The 25,988-nt window shown below is 38.4% G+C and overlaps 1 protein-coding gene across 1 annotated transcript; it reads right to left on the minus strand.

Moving 5' to 3' along the window:
- Positions 1-6,887: 6,887 nt before the first annotated feature.
- Positions 6,888-13,787, minus strand: SPIC (Spi-C transcription factor). Its single transcript, XM_032180563.1, has 4 exons — positions 13,682-13,787; positions 11,815-11,927; positions 10,735-10,843; positions 6,888-7,315 (listed from the first exon to the last, which is right to left on the minus strand). The coding sequence occupies exons 1-4, from the start codon at positions 13,785-13,787 to the stop codon at positions 6,888-6,890; spliced, it is 756 nt and encodes a 251-aa protein (XP_032036454.1).
- Between the last annotated feature and the right edge of the window lie 12,201 nt (positions 13,788-25,988).

The raw sequence follows: 25,988 nt of genomic DNA on the forward strand, positions 1-25,988 counted from the left end.
ATCCATCAGTTTACACTCTGCATGCAGTTTAATGGCATCTTGCTAATACAGCCTGGTTGCACTGTAATTCACCTTATAATCCATTGTATCAACACTGACTGTTCAATGTGCAACTTCCTAACAAGGTGGCTGGTGTTTCTTAGGCGCTATATTGCTCTGGGAGAGTGGCATTTCAAGATGTTCCCCCTACTCCCAGGCTGTCTGACTTGAAGCTCCCTGCTGTCGTAACTGGACATGTAGAAATATCTTCCTTTATCAGAAAAAGCAGAAGAAATGCTGATTTGGCAAAAAGTGCCCATCTGCTCCAGAAATTCCCTTCTTCTCTAGTGCATCCAGCAACTTAAATCTGGGGTGTGTTGTTGAGTAATATGAAACAAACAAACAAACAAACAAAACTGTCTCCAGGTGTGCCAGTGGAGAGCTGCTTACTGTCTCTTTTGGGCACTTTTGCATTGGATGGTGCTAATTATTTTACTTATCTCTTCTGATGCTTCAGGAACACCAGAAAGCTGGACCAGGACAAATTGAGCCTGGCTGTTAGCTGCAAGATGGGCCCAAGATCTTAACATTCTCCTTCCTGCCTGATCACTCACCTGCCACAAGCCCACAAACATCTGACCTTACCTCAGGTATGCTCTTCTAACCCTACATATATAGTGGGGATAATGGTGTTTTTTCAGAGCACTGTGAAATCTCCTGGTGAAAGTGGTATAATAAGAGACATGATAAAAATACCATATATAAAATAGTAACTGGTGGCAATGCACTTTACTCAAGTTTTAAAAATCTAGGCCTCTTTTGAGTAAACCAATGGGAATTTCATAGGTAACTCTGACAGTTTTGGTCCAAAACACGACACAGGAAATTGACAGGATGTCTGCATGTAAGACTGATAGAAGTTAAATAAAATATGGCTTTAAACCAGTGGCAGATTTCAGCAGAATTCCTTACTGAGGTAAGGTAGGTAGTGACTGCATGTGAAGTGCCACTTGCAGGCGGGTTGGTAACCCACAGGCACTTCTGGCAGGTGTAAAACAAACAAACAAAACCCAGCAACAACAAAATACCAAGAAAATGCTACATTTTGGCAAGCGCCCTCTGCTGTCACTGTCAAGTGATTTTGTTCATGGTGCGCTGACTTCAGTTTTCTAGCTTTTCTGTAGCATAGGAGTCCTTAATTGCATTGTCTAACAGAGTATTACAGGGAATGTTTCTGTCTGAAATACACCATATTTGTAAACCTGACTGAAAGCAGAACTGAAAGCCACTGTAAAAAAAAAAAAAAAAAAAAAAAAATAAGATTAAAAAATACAGATTGTGTTTTATGGTCTTGGTGTCCCTCCAGTCCCACAACTGAATCTGTTCATGCAGACAGCAGCAGGCACATGCAAAGCCATTACCCTCAGTTTGTGCACAGATGCAGGAGTCTGCTCCTGTGGTTTAGAGAGAATCTGGGAGTTTGTCTTGACTTTGTTTGTAAAACAATGTTTTTTAAACTAGGAAACCATAAGAATTGCCAGTGTGAACAAAACCTAACTAGCAAAGAGCCTGAACAACCAAGTCGGTCTCAAATGTTATCCCGATACATCAGTGTGTTTGCAGTCATTCTTGTGTTTGGCAATTACCTATGATTGTTTAGATGTTGTCACGAATGCAGGGGCAGCTCCCATTAACCAAAAAGAAGGTTAATAGATTTGTGTTTGGTAGCCAGGACACTTTTTTTTTTTTTTTTTTTTTGGAAACAATCCATGAGGCAGTTTCTTGTAAAAAAGCCCATCACTCTGTGTAGTATTTTCCATTCTTTTTATACTCACCTGACAATGTACTATACTCACCTGCAATGCACTATACAGTGCATGCAGCTGTATGACGCAACAGGAGAATTTCTCAGCTTGTAAAGGTAGGAATTGGTAACCCACTGCATCCATCTGTGCTTGGCACAGTGGGAAACTGTGATCCATTTGTCACCAGAACACGCATCTGGTAAGCATCTGAAAGGGTGGAGGTAAGTACTTGATGAATGCCTAAAGTGCTACCAGAGGGAAAAGTTTCACTGAAATCAACTTTGAATTGAAGCAGTTCAAAACAAATCAAACCAAAACTTTTCTCAGCTGGAAGCTAAGAACCCCTCCCCCCTCCTGCCTTTGTCTGCTGAAAAGGATATATGGCACAGTAAGAGCAAGACGGAGTAAATATAGTATGTAACAATAATAGTCTGGTTCTGTATCCTTCACAGAGTCTGTAAGGCTATCAATTGCAATTCCTACTCACAGGAATTCAGAAGCCTAAATCTGAATAAATAAATAAATAAATAAATATAGCTTTGCTTATTATTTTATTCTTCATGGATTCTTCACGTATTCTTCACGTGCAGGGAAGACCAACTGACCATGAGGACTGCAGACACTGCAAGTTCAGTGTGAAAAGCTGTGTGTTGGTGCCATCTGGTGGGCCTAGAGCCACCCCCACGCCAAAGAGGCAAAGCTCTTCCAGCCAGGGCGTGACCCCACCTAACGCTGTCCTGGCTCGTAGCATAGGGACCTTCCATCAGGAAACAAGGCTGAAGCTACAGCAGATAAAAAAGAAAGGACACCCTACCTGTGATATGCTTCCTCGGTAGTTAGGCTTGCTGAAGCGAACAAGCAACATGTGCCAGGGAGAGGCACTGGTCCAGAATGAGGGGATGGGCAAGGTGATTATCCAAATGCTTAGTCACAGCTGCATGAGAGGACTTCTGCCATCCCTTTAAGAAGCATAGTTCACTCTGACAGGTTCATGTCCTCAATAAGTACTCGAAGCATCAAGAGGCACACACGTTATTTCATTACAGGGCACCTAGCTCTGCTTGGGGCAGCCTTGAGAGTGGGAGACAGGAGGAGCACAGCTTCTTTCTTAGGCTCTATTCCAGGCTTTAGGCCCTGTTCCTGGCTTTTCTGAATCAAGGAAAACTATTCAAGATGCATTGTCTAAATCAGTGTGTGCATAAGTTAGGCAGGTGGGTGGTCAGAAAGTCTGCTTTCTGGCCCAGTTTGTCTGCTGGGGTGAGGAGGAAGGAGCCAAGAGCAAAATAAAATTGAAGTCAGCAGCGGCAGCAATGGGTCAGTTATCAAAAGTTACACAGCTAGCGTAAAGCTGTTCTCAGAAGCTGCTGTTTCTGTTTCCTCTCGGTGCTTGGCACCATCAGATATGTTCAAGCCTTTACAACCAGGAAGGAGGAGATGGATGCAGAGGCTGAGGGTGGGAGGACGGTGTTGGAAGGTAAGAGATGCAGATGGGACTGTCTTTTCCAGCTTCAAAGTGACTACAAGCACCCATCCTGGTTCTGCTTAGGTCTTTGTGTGTAACCTTGGCTTTATTCCATGGAGTTACATGACAGACTTGTGCAAATACTGAGACTAGCAGCAATCCAATTTCCTACATTAAATCTTGTGTCTTGTGATATGGCTATTACTTTGCCACCCAGCCATCTCAGCCCTCCATTTTAATGGTAGATGGATCATCCCTTGGTATGTTTCTGCACCACCAATTGTGTATTAAAATCTAACTCCTGGATAACACCATTACTGTACATATCAGTAAGGGATATGGCTTTGGTTAAAAGATTTCAAGACAAATGATTTCAAGATTTTCTCAACAAAGAATTCACCACTTCCTTTGTTTTGTTGTGTACAGACTTGGGGACAAGAGGATGGAGATCAGCTCTGCAGGAAGAGTTTCTTGGGGTTTTGGTTGACAGCAAGATGAATATGAGCCAGCAGTGTGCCCTGGCAGCCAAAAGGGCCAACTGTACCCTGGGGTGCATCAAGCACGGCATTGCTAGCTGGTCAAGGGAAAGGATTGTTCTCTGCTCTGCGCTGGTGCGGCCTCATCTCAAGTACTGTGTGCAGTTCTGGGTGCCACAGTATAAGAAAGATATAAAACTGTCTATGATGGCTATGGAGATGGTAAAGGGTCTGGAGGGCAAGACGTATGAGAAGGAGCTGAGGTCCCTTGGTTTGTTCAGCCCCAAGCAGAGCAGGCTGAGGGGAGGCCTCATGGTGGCCTGCAGCTCCCTCACGAGTGGAGCGGAGGGACAGGCGCTGAGCTCTGCTCTCTGGGGACAGCGACAGGACCCGAGGGAATGGCATGGAGCTGGGACAGGGGAGGGTCAGGCTGGGGGTTAGGGAAAGGGTCTGCATCCAGAGGGTGGTCGGGCACTGGGACAGGCTCCCCATGGATGTGGTCACAGCAACGAGCCTGTTGGAGTTTGGACTGTGCTCTCAGACATGTGGTCTGATTTTTTGTGTGGTCTTTTGGGGACCCAGGACTTGGACTCAGTGATCCTTGTGGGTCCTTTCAACTCGGGATATTTTATGATTCTGTATAGTTAGAGAACTGCTAACAACCAAGAATATTTTCTGTATGTGAGCCCAATGTTGGTTTATTGTATAGTTAAATATCCTGCTGTATAGCCACAGAACTACAGAAGGAATTTCCACAATCTCTCCAGGTACTTAATTTGGGGTGGTACCTATATATATATATTTTTTTTTTTTTCAAATCTTTTTCTAACACCGTCTCAGTCCACATGGTTATTCCTGTGGCTGAAATCTGTCCTCTCCGCTGTGTGCACAGTATCCTTTATCTTTCTTTTCTTCCAGTAGTATCCACGTATCTAAGCTCTTTAGTGCCTACCTACCACACGCCTCCAATCACAAGCTAAGAAAGACAGACCGTGACATTCCCTTGTTTTATTTATTTATTTTGATTCCCCCACTAGGTTTCTGGCTCATACTGTTCTCTTTCCTCAGCTTTACTTAACTCTAATTTCCCTTTCTTTCTCTCCACTGATACCATGATTCCCTCATATCTTCTCTGCCTGCACTTCCCTCCAGTTCTTCTTACCCCTGGACTCTTCTACAGTTCTGTACTGCTCTTCCAGCTGCAGCTGTAAATTCTCATCTGGTTACCAGTTTTATAGCAAGAAAATATTAATGTTTACATATAGGTGAAAAAGGTAACACAGAATCTGCAAAAGTATTTATTTCCTTAAAAAGTATACGAGGCTGAGGAAAGTGAAACTAAACACACCGATAAAGTAAACATTTTACACAATGCAAATTCTTATCCTGGTGTGTGTTACCAGCCTTGTGCATAAAGACAGTGTGCAAGTAGTGACAGATGTGCAATTTCTTGTCCAAAATGTGCAGTTTCTTGTCAAATTTATGTACATAATGATTATTTGAAGTCATAGTTAGGTACATGCTCACACAGTGAAGGCATCCCACCCTAAATTTCTCAGTCCTCTAAAAGAGTAAAAATCCTAGTACATTCAGTTGTACAGCACATTCAAGACTTAATTCTATAAAACCAGAGACATCTTGTGTCTATTTTGTAGAAAATTTACATATTATGAAATACTACACTAGAAGTAGTACCAACACAGTTATGACCTTCTTATTTTGGTAGATGTTCACTGACATAAAATCTAGGCCTTTTTTTAGTGCTGTTTAACAAACCTCAGATTTCTGAAAGTACACATCTGTCATCTTAACAAAGTATTGAATCCAAGCTTACAAAACTTGAATTTTGTTTGAGTGGAATGTGTTGCATTGTGTCCATTACATAAAATAATTTCTCCGTAGAAGTAAGCAGGATTTAAAGCAAGGGGTAACTATCAAAATCAGTGAATTGCATGAAACATATCAGGACACCATTTGTATCTCTCTACAGAAATCAGCTTTGCCTTTATTTCTACCTGGACCTGAAGTCACTTGAAGCAAAATGCAGAACATGGAATTGAATGCAGTCAAATGGAAGTATTTTGGCACAACAACCAATTCATATGACAATACAAGCTGATCAAGGAACAGAAGCATCAGAAAATGTAGAGTTACAGGTATCATCTTGGCATAAGGGGATAGTACTCTCTTTTTACCTAAATTTACTACTTCTTCCTATGAAGAGAGTGTAAAATCAGAGCATCTCAGCAGCATTGCCATGTAGAAAAAGATCTGGAGAAGTGAAACTAATCTTCTATATATAAAGTTATAACACCAAAAGAGGTTATAAATAACAAAGCTGTCTTTTTCAGCTGAGTAGAGAACTGATGGATAAAAGTGCAGCTTCACATATTAGTGAGGGCAGAACTGTAAGTATCTTCATTTAAAAACAAAACAAAACAAAAAAAAAAAACATAATCCTTATAATCCTTTACTAACCCTGTCATGGCATGGTGAGTTTCCCAAATAATCCACTGCCAACAGTGAGATGTACACCTGGCGATCCTAACACCATATGCTAGGATCTATGTTAAAATATGTTAATATAAGTGATTAAGGACTAACAACTTTGCCAACAGGTGCACCTTCATGTGGATGCTATAGTTCAGCCAGGCATTCACTTAGAAATCAGCTCTTAATAAAGAGCATTGATGAAAAAGCAGACAGTAGCTTCATGCAGTTGGCAAATCTCTCCCATTTATAATTCATATACATTCAAGTGATAGGGAGCATGTGCTCTGTGGTACAACCACACCTAATTTCTGATTGGAAATGCTGGGGATTTACACAGAGCTTCCAATGAAGGAATGTTATCAGAATGAGATCTTTGATCCAGAGAGCAGACAAAAGTCTTGATCCCCATTCTGGATATACGAGCTTGAATCTGAAGCATTCTTTTCATTAATGTCAGGACACAAGCTACTCTACAGCTGCTGTTTTTCTTCAATAGTCAATGGCTTTTTATGAGTACCTTCAAAAGGAACAAAACTAGGTAAAGATAAATTTTAAAACCCTCCTCTTCATATGTTTGTATGATATCATATAGGAAAAGCTATGTGCAGAGAAGAGTTCCTGTGCTGGAAAGTATTGCAAGCCAACAAAGACTTGGTTATATGAGAAAGATATCTAGCTGTTAGCATGCTGTAATGCATAACCATTGTTATACATGTAACTGTTATAGTTAATCCATTCGTCTGCACACTGATACTCTTGATTAGGCTGAATGTATGGATGATAAACAGTTTCTTTTCCCAAGAAATACGCTGGAGCAAGTCTCTGTAAAACAACAGCACTGAACTGGTATGTCAGCTTCCTTCGGATTTTGATTATTTCACCTGTTCTTCCATAATTCCTCAGTGCTCTGGCCATTTTCTGATATGTCATGATCTTGCGGTTTCCCTTCCTTTCTCCCCACAACTCTGCAAGTTTCTCCTTGTTTTTGGAGACAAACTGGAAGACACCATTGGGCTTATCCACCCATTGAATGCAGTTTGCCATAGCTGGATCATACAGAGACTCGTGGAGGTACTCAAACAGACGAAGTTTTTTTCTACCTATTAAGAAATAAAATACAAAAGGTCAGAATAGAACTCATGCTGGTTTTAAAATATGAGCAGTTGTCTTTTTTCCTGGAAAGGATCGTAAGGAGAAAAAAAAAAAAAAAAAAACATACGTAAACCTAATATCCTGTTTGAAATTCAAAGATCAATATAAACTATTCAACAGAAGACTACCAGTAGCAAATGGGGTGATAGTTCTGAAACAACATACAGATCTGTGGTGACAGGAAGGGATTTGGTCATTAGAGTTTTAAGAGCAGGTTATTAGTGGATCATGACAAATGTGTGTTGACTTTGCTGTGTGTTAGGACTGAGGAGCTGCTTTTAGCAATCTTCAGACACATGCTGTTCAGGGAATCACATCCTCAGGCAGTGCTGGAAAGAGACTCTGGAGAGCCAACCTGAATGCTTTTTAATAAACGCTTACCCCACTTAATCAAAACTCAAAGTATTTGAGATGAATTGATTTTGTCAGATTTGTTTCAGGACTGTTTTGGGGATGCAAGGTAGCCTCTAATATAAGAAAGAGGGAGTGAATGTTCAGGAAGAGCAAGCTAGTTTTGAACTGTAAGCCTCACCTAGTCACTAAGAAGCTAGACCTTCTCATAGACTGTATTTTTCTAAACACATGCAGAAATGTCAAATTGCATCCAATGCAGAATAAAGGAAGCTCAGTGAACAATATTTGTCAGTCAAGTATGTTCTTCTCCCCACAGGTTCAGCTCTCACACTCAAGTTTACTAGTGAGGTTTATTAGTTTCACTTAGGTCTTGTGGGTCTCTCTCTCTGCAGTGCTCCCAGTTCCCTTCACAGAGCAAAGGGTGACCAAGAAGCTGCTATAAGGAGGAAGAGTTGAAGATTATGAGACAAAGAGGAACATTTTGCAGGAAGAAGAGTCTATGCAGAAGAACGGCTTCCACTTTAACCAAAGTGGATACAAGCAGCTGCACCTAAAGTTCATAATGTCTTGTCTTGCATGGCTATTTTAAATCAGGGTCTGGGGAAAAGAGGCAGTAGCTAAGGAACACTGAGGTCAAGCCAAAACATCTGTTAGGGATGACAGTAGCTCTGCATCTGGTGATAAGGAAATAGGAGAGAAGTGACAGCCAGACTAGGAAGAAGAAGATCCTGAAATCAGAGGTACTTTCCAAAAAATAATAAAGTTTCAGGATCTAAATAAAAATTGGCCTGTGGCTAGAAGCACATATTCTACTAAAAATACCTATAATACGTTCAAATGAGAAGCTTAAAAGAAACATGAAGGAGACTGCCTGGTCACAGTAAGCAATTCTGAATAATAGCAGGTGACATCCTTAAGTCCCCTCCAACCAGAATCATCCCATAATCCTATGAACCAATGCTAGAATGAATAAGACCTGGGGGACACCTGGATACCTCTGCTGTTCATCGGAACCTCTAGATACTGCAGACTGAGTTTCTACAGGAAAACAATAGTGTAGCCACTTCTCTACCAGCATCTCAGAGTTCATGCTGTCCAGCCTCTTAGTTCTGCTGTCTAGATTTCTCCAGCTGCTGCACTGGTTTGAGAGGGCATATGGGCTTATGTGTGCTAATGAAGCTATGTTTCTAGATTCCAGCTACCATTTCTAAAGCCCTACAGCATGCAGACACACCTGTTTGAGGTAGGGTTAGTGCATGGATCTTTGCACTGCATACCGTTGAATAAGCTAGTAGTGTTTATTACCTGTCTTTAAACCACTGCACAGCATCAGTCCAAGCCAGCAGCCTAGTTTCTGCAGGTTGCTTATGCAGTCACTGGAGAGAGGAAGCTCCTCCAGAAGGTGTTTCAGAGCATCTGCATTAGGTTTCTGCACTAAATTGGCCTGAAGCAGCCTAATTCTGTGTATGTCTCTTGAAATACATCTCTTGATGGTCTCAACTTACTGAGCTTTCATTCTTATTAAGGACTGTCCTTGAAATGCATGAGTTGGACTCCTTTCAGAAGAAACCAAACTCAGAGATGCTTTCCAGAAACATATTTAAGTCACTGCAGGTTTCAGAACTTGTGGCCATCCTAGAGATAGCCCTAACCTCCATGAAACACTTTAAACACAGACTTTGCATCCTCAGTGCTAATTGTTTCATTTACAGATCTATTCCTAAAGGGTAACACTACATGCTAGTATACAGATAACCTCTTATGCACAAATAAGAGGACAAGAGGACTAAATTTATCTAGGTATAGGGGAAATAGTTCCCCAAATCATAGTTTCTGGCAGGATATTGTCATGGAGACAAAAAGAAAGAAAACAAAAAAAAAAAAAAAAAAAAAGAAGAGAGAAAATAAACAAAACACACACACACATAAGAATAGCCATCCATTCTGAAATACTGTGCAGTATAGCCTTCTGGAAAAGAAGATTGATAATAAAGTAAAAGGAAGATTAATTAGGAAATTAAGTTTAACAGAGCAGTAACAACTGAAGTTGGCTTAAGCTAACAACATCTAAAATTGGGTAAGACTTAGAAAAGTAACATTTTTTGATTGGCATATTTGCATACATAGCAGTGAATTTCAAGAGTCAGAAGTACAGAACTTAAAAGGAGAGGTTAATCTTCCCATCGTCCCAAGGAACTTGTAGTAGTCATAGTAGCTGAGCTATTAAGCAACAGAAACCACAGTGTTCAGCATCAATGGTAAGGGATGATACAAAAACTGACACCGTGTGGTTAACATTGAGAGAAGGGGATTTCAAAAAGCAATAAAATCAGGAAGCTACTCAAAAAGACCTCACAGTCAGAAGTAGCTACAACACTCAGAGCGGAAGCTGTGGAAATCTCATCTAGCAGAGTCATACAAAGGATGCTGAATCCCAAATGAAAACCCAAGAATGAATGCAACAACTGAAGTACAGTGATGGCCAATGGCACCTGAGCTACTCTCGGCAAAACAGATATCCACTCAAGTAAAGTCAACCAAAAGGAGCATAAAAACAGCTGCCAAAGTGTTCACTGGAAGTGACAAAAGCTAAGTAATTTGAACAGTAAACAGAAAAAGGCATAAAATCCAGTACAAGCATAATAGCATATGTGGAAAACCTTCAAGAAAACCACTGCTTTGACCAAAAGAAATAAAATGAGTTATTAAAGTGGATAAAGATGTTATTGTAATTCTTTGCATCAGACTTCAACCCAGATGATTTGGAGTGAACCCATCTCTGGTTTGTTTCTTCATGTAATAAACAAGAGGACAGAATGAGAAGTTAGCAGATTTATCTTACTGTATGAGATTTAGCAGATAGGAACTGAACACTAGCAATTGTATTCTAGTTAAATTGACTTATTTCTTTTTCCTGTTAAAAGTAAAAAAGAGGATACAGAGAAAGCACAATTCACCAAAGGAGTTTTAAATTAATGCAATGCACATGTCAAGATATATTCTCTCTACACACCTTTTCCTGCCTTTGGCTGGCCACCAGCAGCATGCATCACTTGGCTTTCTGGAGTATTCTGCAGCATATGGTAGACAGTCTCATCTGCATAAAAATCCCCTGAACTGTTCTTCAAGAATTAAGACAATGAAGAGTTAGCAACAGTGTACAATCTCTGAGGAAAAAGAAACTTGTAATAATTATTTGCCTGAAGGAATGCAATCTTTCATCACCCGACCCAGAGAAGACTTTTCACACCCACAAAGGCCTGCAGTGCACTCTATCTGTTCCCTGCACTCTATCAGTGCACTCTGTTGCTCCTTAGGAGCAACATTAGCATGTCCAAAGGGAATAATGGCCCAACAGGGGAGAAGTTAAGAGGGATAATAGAATAATTGCCTCACTCAGCACCTTCAACCTTTCTGCTGGAGGACCTGTGAACTCCTTTTCCAGAGTTAATAAAATACAAGGGGCACTTGGGCTATGCCACTAGACAGATTTTGTAGTTCTTGTTACGTTCTTGCTAATCTGCTGGTTGAAAACGGGCTTTTGTGGAATCTGTTTACCTGAAATTCTTTCCCCTGCACTACCCATCTTCCATCACTCCTGCAGGACACGCTTCCAGTGTTTTTATTCCAGTGTTTTTAAGAATGAAGATGAGCTGAAGCTGAGCTCAGCGTGCAAACCATGCTGGTCTTTCCAGTCGACTTAAAGCAGACCACTGGAGAAGAAATCAAAGGCCTGGTTCTTTCTCACAGGGGCAGATGCTGTGTAGAGGCTGAAATTTATTGTTCTCTACCTCTTTTGTGCAATATTCTTCTTCTCTGGGTAAGAGAGAGAAGACCTTTTCCCTGCTGTACTAGTAGGTTTGTTTGTTAGTTGTCATTTTATGTGATGAACCACAGAATAGCACCAAACAGCTAAGATGATTCCTGAAAAGAGCCTATTAAATATGTTTTGCAAATATTTCCCAGTGTAATTTTATCTGAATTATGCCTGGCCAGACTAAATTTGTGTTAGAGTTAGCATAATGATTTCTACTAGAAATCACAGATGCTCAGCTAATTTTCCATTTATGTCTGTAGTAATCAGTTCACTTACTATCATATTTCTCCAGCTATATCCTGGGTCTTCTGTAGATGGTGCTGCAGAGTAGCTGGGACTTGCTCGGAGGTGAGAGTGATGGTTGATCACAGTCAGGCAATTTTTATAACCTGAGAATTAGGAGGAAGGAGCAAAAACTGTGTGAGTAGAAGGGAGAGAAGAAGGCAAAAACAAAAACAAAAACGACAGCAGCAAACAACCTAACATGCTCCTGGGCCTGTCAAAATGCATTTATCCTGTTGCTGCTGTCTAAATAATAAACTCTCCAGAGCCGGGATGTTTATCCAATATATAACCAGGAGGTTATCCAATATAATTTGCACAGAGGTATGTATAGTGGTACTGCTAACCATGCCCTAGGCTGGTTTTTCTTACCTTCATTATGTAAAGCAATATTTGTTAAGATAAAATTCCAGTTATTTCATAGTATTGTGAAATAGTTTGGTTAATAGAAAAAGGGAGAGCCAAATAGATCACCAGTCTTAGGAAATGGGAAAATTATTGAAGATTATAATATATGTATGAGAAAGAAAAAGGGAATGTCATGCAATTCTTCAGCAGGTCATTAGTACAATGCAAGTAAGAGTCCAGAATTGTGAATGAAGTGAAGGAGAGGAGCTGGTAAACATGATTCTGGGCAATACTGTGTCAGCTGTCCAAAAACATGATTACTTCAAATCAGCTACAGGGAAAAAAAATTCTCAGAGTACCTGTAGTGCCTGAAAGAACAACACAGAAGGACCCCAAGACCTCAGGATGTTTAAAAGAAGCAGAAAAGGACACTGGACCAAGGCACTTGGAAGACATTACGCACTGTGAGTGGTCAGAAGATTTTGGAGAGCACATCTGTTGCAAGTGGAAATGTGTGTGAGCAATGGGACATAACTATACACTGAGTTGCAAGTGTTTAAACATCTCTTTGTTGGCCCTGACAACAGATACAAGCCAGAACATTGCAAGAAGTTATATATAGAGGATCCTCCAGTGTGTAAATTACCACTGCAGTGGGGCCAAAAACTTGTTTACAACAGCTGAAGATGTGGCCCGATTGCTCATATTTGCATTTCAGTATATCATAGATAAATATGTAAGTAAACTTCCTTGTATGAAACACATTCCACAAAGAAGACAGGAGGCATATTCTTCTGAACTTAGAGGGTTTCTGATATAGCCTCTTACTTTCCTTTCCTCTGAATTCTATTCACGATGTAAAAACACCAAACACAGATTTTAAGTTTTGTAGCATTTTAATTGCCAGAGTCTTGCCTGAACTGGATTAATATAGAGCTTTCATATACTTTAAGTTTTGTAAAGTGTAAATCTTAGTCTAGAAGTCAAGAAAATCACTTTTCTTCTAATTACCCAGACTCAAACTAACATTTCTGCCTAAAAATGTTTAAGTTGTATTTTAATGTAAATAAAAAGTAATTGTGGAAATTAATTTTGTATGTTGGATTCTTTGTATTTTTTATAATTATTATTCCTCTGCACTGGAATTTGCTGCTATATGAGTTTATTTACAGCATAACAGAAGAGCATTTTTTCAATTAAAGCATTAAAACTGGAAAATAGCTATTGCACTGTGGCCTTACATATTTTGGTTGTAGGAAACCTGAACTCAGTACACCTGGGGAAGGGAAATGGGGAGCTGTCCAACGACTTCCCTTTGCTGTGACTTGGAAGATGCACACCATGCTGGGAGGGACAGAAACCCTCCAAACGTTCTTCCCCTTTTTCTGCAATGTACCCCTGAGCTGTGCATTAATCCACCTCTGGGAAATTCCTCTCCCACCTATATGTTTTAAGACATACTTTCCTGTAAAAATATAAAGCGATAGTGAATGGGAATAATGGCCCCTTTTACCTTGTGAATACTGCATTTCTTTGTCAGATTGCTGCTGCAGTACTTCTAGCGCATCTTCAAAAGCCTGGCCCAGTATATCTTGATCAGGAAAATTCTGCAAGAACATTTATTCTGTCAAGAGTCAGAAAAGACTAGGCTTGTTCCTTCAACATTGTCAGTTGGAAAATATAGTGATTATATGGAATACATATGTGTCATGCCATCCTCCTGGAATACGTATTTTGCAGAAAATTAAGCATTACCAGAATCATTGCTGTTATAAGAAAGTTCTCACTCCTTTACGAAGTCTCTTTGAGGTCAGTGGGTGAGCTCTCATGGGTAACGTTACTCACTCGTGCAAATATTTCGAAGTTCATTTCTTTCATTTGCAACAGAAGTTCACTAAAAGGGTGTTATTGTTATTGGACTGCTTTGTAGTATTTAGTACAAAGGTATGTGTTACTTGTTTAATGTGATGTATGAAGCCAACACTATCATTCAGTAACATGGACATGAAAAAAAAAAAAAAAAAGGAATTTCTTATGTAGACATAATGCCATACTATGCCATTATAGGAATCAATGTAGATTTTCAGAAAACTTTATTGTCATTCTAGGAGTTCATAACTTCAGTAAAAGCTAAAAAAATCCCCCCAATATCTGAGTTTGCCTAGAAGTTTTCTATAGGGTATGTGAAGCTCTCAGTAATGAAAGAACAGAGGCACTGTAGACTTACCATTATTTAGATATCAAAGGTTGAATCCTGTTTAAAATAAACATTATTCTTGTTATATATCTCAAAATAAATAATAATTACCTCAGCAAAAATAAAATTAGCTAAATGAAATACCTCCATATTATTTCCATTGATGAAATTAAAGATAATAATACAGATAAAAGTAATTTACATAGAAAGTGGCATTTTAAGGCAATTAAATACTGTTAGCATTGTATTTTTTTATACTTCATACTATTTTTCATTAGTAATGTTTCCAGCCTTTAACCTTGTAACTTTTAAATTATTATCCAAACCATTGTATAAACATTTATAGATATTATGAAGTGAAAATGAGTTATTGCTGACATTCTGTTCTAGTTAGCTCAACTACTCCTTTCTTCCAAAAAATACTGACCAGAATTAAAATCAAATGTTTAAATCCCTTTGTTTTTCAGACCTAGTAGAAACAAGCTTGCATTTTCCATAGTGCAATTTAGCATCTGATTATATATGAAAATGCACTCTCAGAGTAATTTTGAGTTCCAGGAGCAAATTTTGTTCATTAAAAAACAATAGACAAATTTTCAGCAAGCCTAGCATGGAGTATACTTTTATATACAACATTACTCAGAAACAATTTATTTAGAAACAATTTAAGTTTACTAACTCTTCTTGGCATAGTCTATAACAATTTATTTTTTTATTTATTTTACCTTGCGTCTTTCGTTCCTGTTCTCACTTACATTTTTATTTCAAAGTTGCAATAATAATAATAAATCAGTATTTTATTATTTGAAGAATTAATTATAGTCTATTGAAAAATACTGAGCATTTTGGTAGTAATTTTAGCAGATACAAAATTTGTCTATGTGTGATGTTTTAAAATGCAAAGAAGAGACAAGATGCTTGAATATAAACAAGAAATATTTTCAGCCAAGACTCACCATAATTGTTCTAACTGGCCTCTTTTTGCCTCACATAGAACACAAATACCTTAAAGTACATTATAAAGTACTATCAACATTTATTAAAGTTTTTTTTAAATCTTGATGACCAGGAATACGTGGCTGAAGGATATCAGCATGTGAAGTGAAATCTTGGTGATTCAGTCAATTGATCTTGCTGAAGTTGATTTCTCTCTTTGATTTCAGTGCAGCAAGTATTTCAACAAACTCATTTAATTATAAAACTGGAACAAACCAAATTAATATTTTACCTGCAATGCTGGCCCCAGATTCTTGGAATATAGAACTGTAGAAATTAAAGATATGAATCTCCTTAAATATCCTAGTGAAGAGTTACTGTTTTCCCTAAAATGCATTTGTCTAACTTAAGCTCCAAAATTGACAAATGGTAACTTTGACAGAACATCAGCAGCTACGGATAATGCCTTTCAAAGCCTGTAAAGACATCAGTATCAGCAAGACACTGTTGAATGTTCATACCATTTACACTGTTGAATTCATAGGGGAAAAAAAATAAATATGTTACACCTTAAGTAAGTTTAATAAATACACTTACCTAGAATTTCAGCTCCGCACAGAATAGAAGAAACTGTCTGGTTTCATAAATAAATGGAAGACTGGGTTCCCACAGCAATGGGCTGGCAAAGGGGCTGCATTAAATAGCTGATTTTAAGGAAGTGTTTTGGTGAGGGATTTTTTTTAACAGTAAAGGTATAGTACAGTGCTAGCATGGCCCTTCACAAGAGCCCAGGACAAAGGAAGGGTGATTTATACTGAAAATAAAGTAGAATTAAATATTTTAACTATTTAACCAAAACACAAAGATCCTGGGCAGTAGGAGAGATTCCTTTTGGCTGTGGAACATCCTAATGGATCTGTCACTGGTATATTATGTATAGGGCAAAAACCTACATCCCTGGCCTGTCCCATACAGACTGCAGTGGATCTTAAAGTTTTAGCTGAACCTCCTGTTTTGCTCAGTGTGGGAATTGGACAAAACTAGACCCCAAAATACGAGGTTGGGGGAATTTCATGTCTGCTGTTCAGGTTTGTAGTCCAGACCCATCTCTAACGCATTTACTAAACCATTTAGTAAAGATCCAGTCAAGCTGTAGTTGCTGATTTGACACACACTTCCTCAGCAGCTACAAGCTGCTAATGCTACATGTGATACATCCTCTGGGATGAGGACTCTCCATGTATTTCAGTACAAAACTTCTCACCGTTGACATAATCTATCCTGTGGCATAGCTCTATGCAGCTAAGTATTCTGGAGGCACGTTCTACAAACTTTCCTCAGCATATGCCATGAAATTCTTATAAAATAGTAATTACCTCTTACAATATTTATCTATACTCCTTTAACCAAGAACCACAGTCAAGAACTGGCCTGCACCTGTCTATGAATGCTGAGTGGAAGTAATTTGAAGCCAGTATAAGCATTAGCTATCATTTGCTTGTTTCAGATTCAAGCTGCCTTTTCAAAATTTACACCGCAAACTTTCAAAAAAATTTTTTTTTTTTTTTGAGTAAAAAGCATTAATACACGCATATGTCTTTCCAAAGTACAAATTCCACTTTGTAGTAATTCTCTGGTGTGATGTGGGTTTACAAAGAAAAATGAACCAGCAACAGTGCTCTTGAAATATCAAAATGTGATTCAGCACTGGATTTCAGGCCAAAATTTGGTTATGCAATAGCTCCCTTTCCACAGACAGTCAAGTATACTCTGTAACATGGACAAACATAGATTGCATGGTTCAGTTCTGCAGTAGAAATATACATGTATACCAGATTTAAAATTATGGATGAGCTTCAAGATCCCTTGCGAGTATCATCCCAGTAAATGGTGTGGTAATAAGCAATCTGACGATGCAAACTGACCTCCCTACCCCTACATCTCTATGTGAAGTTAGGCAGTTTCTGCTCTGCCCTCCTATGCTCCCCTCTCCTCCTGGCTGTGCAGGTGCAGGTTCAGGTCAGGAGATGGGGGCTGCACCATGCTGCTCACAGCTGATTCCAGCTCACTCCGCAATGGATCCACCACGTGCCAAAGCAGAGCCCATGGATCACATGTGTGGCAACTCTGTGAAAACACACTCAGGAAAGGGCAGAAAATGCCAAAGGGGAGGAAACAAAGAAGGGAGAGTAAAACAGAGGGGACTGTGAGGGAGCAAGAGGACAAGGAGAGAAGCTCCATGACCAAACAGGCACACCCCTTCAGGGACTGTGGCCCATAGAAGACCCATGCTGTAGCAGAGGAGATGAGTAAGAAGGAAGGAGCAGTGGAAGAAAACAATTATAAACAAGGAGAAACAGAGATAAACCACTGTATCCTGTTTCCAAGCCCCCACACCTTCCATTACCTCTCCAAAGGGCTCGAGTGTAGCATGTGGCAGTGACAAGGCAGGAGGAGAGGTGTTTGGAGTGCAGCTAAGCCTGGGGAGGGGGGGACAAAGGATGTTTTAAAGCTTGTCTTCTTTGCTTCCTAATCCCCAAGTGAGTATTTAAATATTTATGTTACTGCCAGTAAATTAAGTTAAATTCCCCAAGTCAGTTTTGCCTGTGACAGTAATTGGTAAGTGATTTCCCTGCCTGTATTATGACCCATGAGTTTTCTTGCTCCTGTTCCTCTTATCTTCTCCCCTACTCTGCTGATGTGAGCAGCTGTATGGGTACGTGGCTGCTGGCCAAGGCCAACACATCCCAGTAGTAAAAGAGAGTGAAGGTCGGGAGATTAAACTAATGGTATTAACGTCATTACAATAGTCACTCTTCCTAAATTAAGTTGCTCAGTTACAATGTTCTTATTTGAAGTAAGAGGCTACAATGCAAGGAAGGCCAGCAAAAGTCTTGTTTTTAGAGGAAATGGGAAGGTGCCATGCATAGCACAATCACATAGCATAAAAACAAGAGCAATTGCTGTCTCAAACTTCTTAATCCACCAGTACATTGCGTCTTTGGCTTGCCACAAGCTCTGAGCAAGGGCTCAGTCCACCACCCAGGGAAGCCACTAGGAGTTCTGCAAATGACAGTACAGTCAAGACAGGCAGCATGTTGACCTCTACCAATAAATCCTATTACAGTAGAAAGCCTGCTTTGATTTTTGCATTGGATGGGTAGAGGGATTTCAGTCAAAAGCCTGAAAAAGAGAACGTACTATTCAAATGTTAGTGTCTCAAACAATTGTTGTGTCTGATAGCAAAATTTTAATATCAGTTAGAAAGCACAGCATCAAGCTTTTCTCCTTCTGCCATGCTTTCAAAATAAACTTTCAACAGTAGAGTGATTGTTTAAATTTCAGAAAGTTATGTCTTGCTTGCTTGGCACTGAAAAATAGTTCATAATAGTGTTATAGAAGAAGAATTTTCACCTCTCTTTCAATAAAAGACAGATCTATATCATATACTAGAGCACTTGTTGGAAGGCTCTAGAAAGCATGAAGACTCTTTCATGAGGCATTGTTCAAATGAACAATAGAGATGAGTCTCCCCCTTTCCTAAAGAAATGTAAAACTCGACAAGTTTTCTCACCATGTATTTACAGCTTTCTCAGAATTGTTTGAATGTCATACAGGTTGTAAGTGCACAAATTGACAGACAGCCCACTCACAATTGAAGTCACTTTAATAGAAAAAGACCCTCTGTTTTTAGAATTGATTCTGTCACAGGGATTCATTTGCCCCATACATAACAGCTGACTACCAGCTGAACAGTCTTCAGAAGTTAGGTGGTGAATGTGACAGCCCCAGAAAAACTCTGTCCTTGCGTCCTTGCATATTTGTTCTGGCCTTCAACAGATCCCTTTTCCATGCCTCTCCTGGCCATGCATCTCTGTGGTAATCTTTGTCATGAATCCTCATGGCTGTAGGTTTTGTATACATGGCTGTACACCACCACTTTCTCCCTGAAAGTGGAAGAGTTGAAAAATAGCATGATTGTGCTCACCTCCTTAACCTAACTAGGTTGACCAGAAAAAATTCAAATCTCTGCCAGTATGCTGGTTCTGGTCTACTCCATCCAAGGTTTGAAAGAATTTGGGAAGTTTCTTGCAGCAAGGACACAGCCTTTTCTCTATGGAGCAGGAACAGGGAACAACAGAGGGAGAGATCTCCTCTTTCTCAGTGATCATCCAGCCATGAGTGTTTGATAGTGAATTGGTCTGAAATAAGAATTAGTGGCCTCAAAAAATACCTAAATTCACATTCCCAGCCCCAGAATATAATGAAACCTCTCCTGAAAACAGAAAAACAACAACAACAAAAACCACCAATACCAAACTAAACAAACAAAACCCAGAAATGAGCACTGTTAACTCCCAGCCTAATACTGTTTACCGTAATTTTGGTCAGCTAATTAGTGTAGAATACAGAGGGGAAAAAATGAATGCAAATAAGAAAATGAAAACCACAATTATGGCATCATATCATTTAAGCAAATCAGATAATGAAACTATGTTTGAAGATCATATTTGTGCTTGTACATTTTGTTCTATGTGTTTCAACAAACAAAATTTATTCAAATACCAGAAGATGAGAATATCATAAGTTCAAACTCTTCACTTGTCTTACAAATTGTTCTGCAAATGGCAATGAAAATCTCTGCAACACAAAAAATAGACTGTTTTATTGTAATTGGTGGATTTAGAGTATCAGTTCCTTAGCTGGTGGAAATGGGTATAGAACCACCAAAGCCAAAAGATCACTTATGATTTCTATAAACAAAGGTTCTGGCTTGCAGCTGACACTGGTATTATTTTCAGTACAGTAAGGGGAAAGTTGCTGTGCCAGCACTAATGCTGCTGCACATTCTTCCTGACTTCCTGATTTGTTTTGTGTTTTTGGCTACCTTATAAAGCACTACGGTTGGTTAGGAAGAAAGAAGATCACTTTTTTCATTTTAATCCTTCTCAAAACTCTTATTGGGCAACTTTTTTTTTTTTTTTTTTTTAAGAGTTCTGTCCAAAAGATGTTTTAAAATTTGAATTTTAAACTAAAAATGAGAGATTACCTCAATCAGAGATAATAATTTCCTTACCTTTGAATATTTTATTGGGATTCCTTTCTCAGAATCATGTTTTTAATTTTAACATTGTTTTAAAATATTTTTCCTTAAAATGCTATAAATATCACTTTAATCTTTTCAGAGGAATTTAATTCTTTTCTGGAGTTTTTAGGTCTAAGAAAAAAAAATGTCCTGTTATTTCTTAAGAAGATATTCTCTATCATTAGACTATTTCAGAATCACATATGAATATCATAATGTAAAGGATATAAATAGAAGCCCTCAAGTGTTTAGATCCTGATGTATTTCTGATTTGAGAACTTATCATTCAATCATAAAAGACATATTTACTTAGCTAATTTTACACCTGTAACTTATTCTGCTTAGGTCAATCAAATAATTAGAGTCATAAAATTAGGTATTTGGATAAATCATTGCAGAGGTTAGATGTAAAAATTTAATTATCTCTTCTGTGGCCTAAATAGAGAAATGTACCATGCATGTGTGGACAGATCAGCTCTTCAGTGGAAAACCCACATCTAAAACCTCCACTTTACAACTAGGCCCAATATATTGGTCCAGTTGTCCGTATCAGCAGGCCTTCTCAGGAAGCTTCTTCTTTGGCTCCATGTAACCAAAGGAAGTGACTTTCTGCTGGGAAATCCCATGAAGACAGAAGATCAAAAACCACAACAGAAGCACAAGGAACTAATAATGACAAGTGCACTGAAGGAAAAAAAAAAAAAAAAAAAAAAAAAAAGAGATTTTAAAGTGACATATGAAACAAGATTCTGATTAATCTATAGTTATAATGAGTACTCCCTTAAATATTGGAATAGCTAAAACACCTACAAAGTAATAATACTGTGGTGTGAAGTGAGCAAGGCAGGAATAGAAATATGAGATTCCTTTACAAAAATAGCAACGGGTAATGGAAAGATTGTCATTATAGATGAGCATGATAAAGGGTATAAATTGAAATCCTAAAGACAAAACATATAGAAGGAAGAACATTATATTTTAATAACCCACTTAATGGTGAAGCTGCGGAAACCAAACAAGAACTAGTCATTTTCCAGTTAGTTGTGGAAGAAACATGCCTTCAGATTCAAGTGGCATTCAGATCAATTGGGATTAATTCAATACTCCATTTCAACACTGTTCTCCACAGATCATTAAGCTGAGATCTGACAAATGTTAAGAATAGGTGGCTTTTGGACTCCAAAGAATGGAAGGAAGCATTTTTGTCTATTTTGGAAAAGCTGAAGAGACACGACAGAAATGTAATAATTACTGTAGCATCTGCATCCATATCAAAACTTAGAAACACTGCCTTTACGCTTTACATAGTCATGGCACCAAGCCTGTTGGAGTTTAAGAAGCATTTTGACTGTGCTCTTAGTCATACGGTCTGAATTATTGGGTAGACCTGTGTGGTGCCAGGAGTTGGACTTGACAATCCTTATGGGTCCCTTCCAACTCGGGATATTCTATGATTCTCTGATTCTGCTTAGATTGCTTAGACTTCTTAGACTTACAGCCGAATCAATAAAAAGCAGACATTACAAGTTAGGCACTGAAATACATATGGTTTTGGTGCCTTGTCTTCAGTATGCAGTATGTTGCTCTTCTTAGGCCTTCTCTGAAGCTTTTAGAGACAGTTTTGTAAGCTCCAAACCAGCAGGCGCAGCACCATACAGGAAATAAAAGTACTTTAGCTAGCTAGTAAGAAACATGAGAAACCATGGCTGAAATCCCAGTCCCTTCCTTCCTTTTAAAACCCTGCTGGGGGATATGGCTACACAAGTCAAATGTGTTACATACAGTCTGGCTGAATGTTTGCAGCAATGCCACGGACAATGGTGATGTGGGTCTGGTTCCCTTCTCGGTTTCAGGAGCTCAACCTCACATTCCCCATCATTCAGGAGAATGCCCGAAGCAGTAGGCCTGCATGTTAGATCAGGGCTACAGCACTTCTTCACCTTCAGGGTGGGACATCCAAGTCTGTTAGCCATTCAAAGGACTGTTTCCAAATCTCTTATTTCCATAACAAGTGTTCTCACCATTAAACTACAATGCTAAAACTAGGCAGCTCTCATTTAAAAATGAAACATCTAAAATTGCTTGAGGTGAAAGGTCTGTTCATTAGGACTAGGAGTGATCCAGAAGCAGCAGCCAGCCTGAGCCATGCAGGGGACCTCAGGCAGAAATATGGTGCCTGGATCCTGGGCAGTGTAAGGAAGAAGGAAGGCACTGATTTTGTCAGACTGGGCCATTACTACTCATAAAAGCCACACTGCTTATTCAGATTGGGAAAAAAAATAGAGATGGAATGACAAAAACCTATAGAATTGGTATTAATGTAGAGATATGAATAAAGAATAAGAATATAATCATTGTATTGGAAGGGGCAGTAAGGAACACCACAGGAGGCAAGTACCCAACCAGCAAAGGCTACATTACTTCACACACAAAAAAAAAGGTTAATGTACAGAAGGCAAGTTATCTACAGGATGTTGCAGAAACTAAGAAATAATATTTTTAAAAAAAATAAAAGAGCAAAATTTACTCAAGGCTATTAAATATAGAGGTATAATCAAACTTTTTAAGCTGCGAGTCTTTGGGGAATGCTAGGATGTCTGCACGTAGTGATATTTGCAGCATTTTTGTGTTACATTCAGAGATCTAATCATCTACAGAACCTGAAAAGCAAGTGGAGAGGTGTTGATGCAATTAAATGCTCACAGAGTCAGGCAACTGCAGAACAGCGCTTTTTAGCTCAGTTGGGGTAACAGTACAAAACTATTTCCTAATGATAATACATCCAGGTAGAGCCTGGAAACAAGTCTGAATTGGTGATGATTTGACAAAAAGACATTCTCAGAATAGACACATTCTTTCTAAGAAAACCCATATAAGTATGTAATAGTAAGGTTTCTGGCTGCAGTGCAAGAATTTGGGATTGTTGGTGGGACACATTTTGCAGTTCAAAAAAAAAGAGTAGCAAAATATGCTCCACAAGCTGTGAGGTAGCAGAGACAATATCAAAGAACAAGGCTTAAGAAGAGAGAGAGAGGCTGCACTAGGTCAAACCAAAAGTCCACCTGGCTCAGTATCCTGTCTCTGTAGCACCTACTAGATGCCTAAGGAAGAGCATAAGAAGAGGAAAAGCATGGAGATCGAGCTTCCAGAAGTTGACTGCACACAGACCTCCTTGTGGATTTGCTTCCATGAGTTTCTTATTTTAACATTCACGTAAAAAAAAAAAAAAAAAAAAAAAAAGCAGAATAATCATTGATAGTTATCATGTATGCCTGAGAATAGGTTGACCTTTAAGTACCCACACCTAAGTTTTGAATGCAACAATGACAGCTACCACAAAACAGAATATCTGTAACAAAATAAGGACAGAGATTTAAAGAAAGATGTGTCAGTAAGGAAAAGAAGGTCCTAGAAAGTCTGTGGCAGATGAAATAAATAAATAAATAAATAAATAAATAAAAAGGCCTATAGCAGACCTATGTAGAAGCAGACAGTATAAATGTAATGTCATCTTAACGTTATTAGTGGACAAGACATATACCAGGTTCAAGCAGACAGACCACTTAAGCATTTCTTGAGGCGCCACATCTGTTGTTGCTGTACAAGAGGAAGAATCAACATATATTATCAAGCAAGCTCTAAAGTATATTTAAATCCTCTGGAAATTACCAGCCTTAGGAAAATACACCTATAACAGAAAGCAATAGAAGAGAATCAGCCTGGGATTCCCGAGTGTGTAGTGCAAGAGAGTAGAAATAATGATTGTCATATTAATGAAAATACCATTTTTTTTCATTATAAGTATACATTTTTATTTGTTATAAGAGTACTAGCTGATCTTTATCTTAAATTCAACATGTCAGGATACTAGTATAAAGCCTACAAAATGTATTTATTCCCCTTGTAACTTCAAAATAGGCAGAAAAAGTATGGAGACTATACAAAAGCAATACATTTCAATTCAAATAAGAGAAAAACATTTTTAAGAAATCTGAGTTTTCTGCATTATTCAAATTTTCGTAGAAAATGTGCAAATTCATCAGAAGGAACCAGAAATAAAAACTGTATGTTGGCACTCACCTCCTGAAAACTTAAAAGAGAAATCAGTTTGGGCTTTCAACCAAAAGATGAAATGCTTCATAAGAACTTTCCTCCAGATATTTTTGATGAAGGTTACTTTTATCTTAAATAATTAAAAATAAGGTAACTTGATAGCTTGTTCCAAATTGTGCAATGTGCAATAGGAAGGCCAACAGCCCCTCACAGGCAGATGTACCACGAGGTGAACATGCCAATATTTTCATTATTAGGCTTTTACAATGTGGGACCACATTTTGACATCTTTCTCATGTGAATTAGTACCATACTCTACGACTGGTTCCACAAAGTTAAGAAAATGCGTGTATATATATGAGTGTATATGTATGTATATATATGTATAATATATACGCTAGATATATATATATAAAATAAATAAATAAATCAGAAGCATAGCAGTTTGAGCCTCTGACAAAATGGCCTTTTTCAGGGACAGATTAAGTCCCACCAGGAAGGTGGACATCTATTTCCTACAGAGTACAGAGGGCTGAGAAGAAAAAAATATAGTAGTAGAGACTTGAAAACCATTAATCTGAAACAAAGGAAGGTGTATGGTTACGAGGAGGATATTTATAAATAGTTAAGAGAGGTAATCTATTGATAGAGTTCAGTTGGAGACATGAAAACACATCTGACCTTACAGTCAAAAGCACTGAATAAAAGTAATTAACACACAAGAACTATTTAAAGCTATTATTGGTATTATAATTGTCACATTGCCAAAAAAAAAAAAAAAAAAAAAAAGCCCAGCACATTCTGTTTTCTGTTTCTATTGAAGGGGTAGAATGAAGTCAGATTTATGTCAGAATTCTAGATAAGAGAAACTCATTTTAAGGAACTGCAGGGTGGTAAAGGAAGCTCTTCAGAAATAGAATTCCTCTCATTACTATGCTCTGAAGATGACCATAAAAACAAGCTGTCCAAATAATGGGTTTTTATGCTTTGATGATACAAACATTTGTATGGGCATAAAATGTTATGACTAGCAAATAAATACTTCCTATATTACCAGGGAAGTGCTGAAGAAGCACTTAGGCCTTGGGAATTTTTACAATCTGATGTTAAAGAAAATCTGTACCTTGAAGGTAGGGTAGGAGACATGCTGGTAATATTGTTTCCTGTCTCGGAACCTTTTTCTCAATGGGAATTTTCTGAAGCAGTGGTTTATGGGTTTACATTTCAAATCAGACTGTCTTTTTGTCATGGCTTCTACCTGGCCATACTCTTTTCAGTTTCTTTTGGGGTAAAAGAAGTAGTAAAATCCAACAACTAACTTGTCTGAGAGGTGGGTCTATTTTATTTATTTTTTCTTTTCTATGTTCCATTGTGTAAAGGGTTAGAAAAATGAAATATAAGAGAAAAAGAGATCAGGTAAAATAAAAAATTAGGAATGGCTTGATAGCTACATCCACACAACAGCCAAAGAAGCCCAAAGATCCAAATAAACGTTTTAAAATCGAATTTCTTTGTGAGAGACCTAAAATAGAAGGCAAAATGCCTGTT

The sequence above is a fragment of the Aythya fuligula genome, chromosome 1 (assembly GCF_009819795.1).
Source record: "Aythya fuligula isolate bAytFul2 chromosome 1, bAytFul2.pri, whole genome shotgun sequence".
Lineage (NCBI taxonomy): Eukaryota > Metazoa > Chordata > Aves > Anseriformes > Anatidae > Aythya > Aythya fuligula.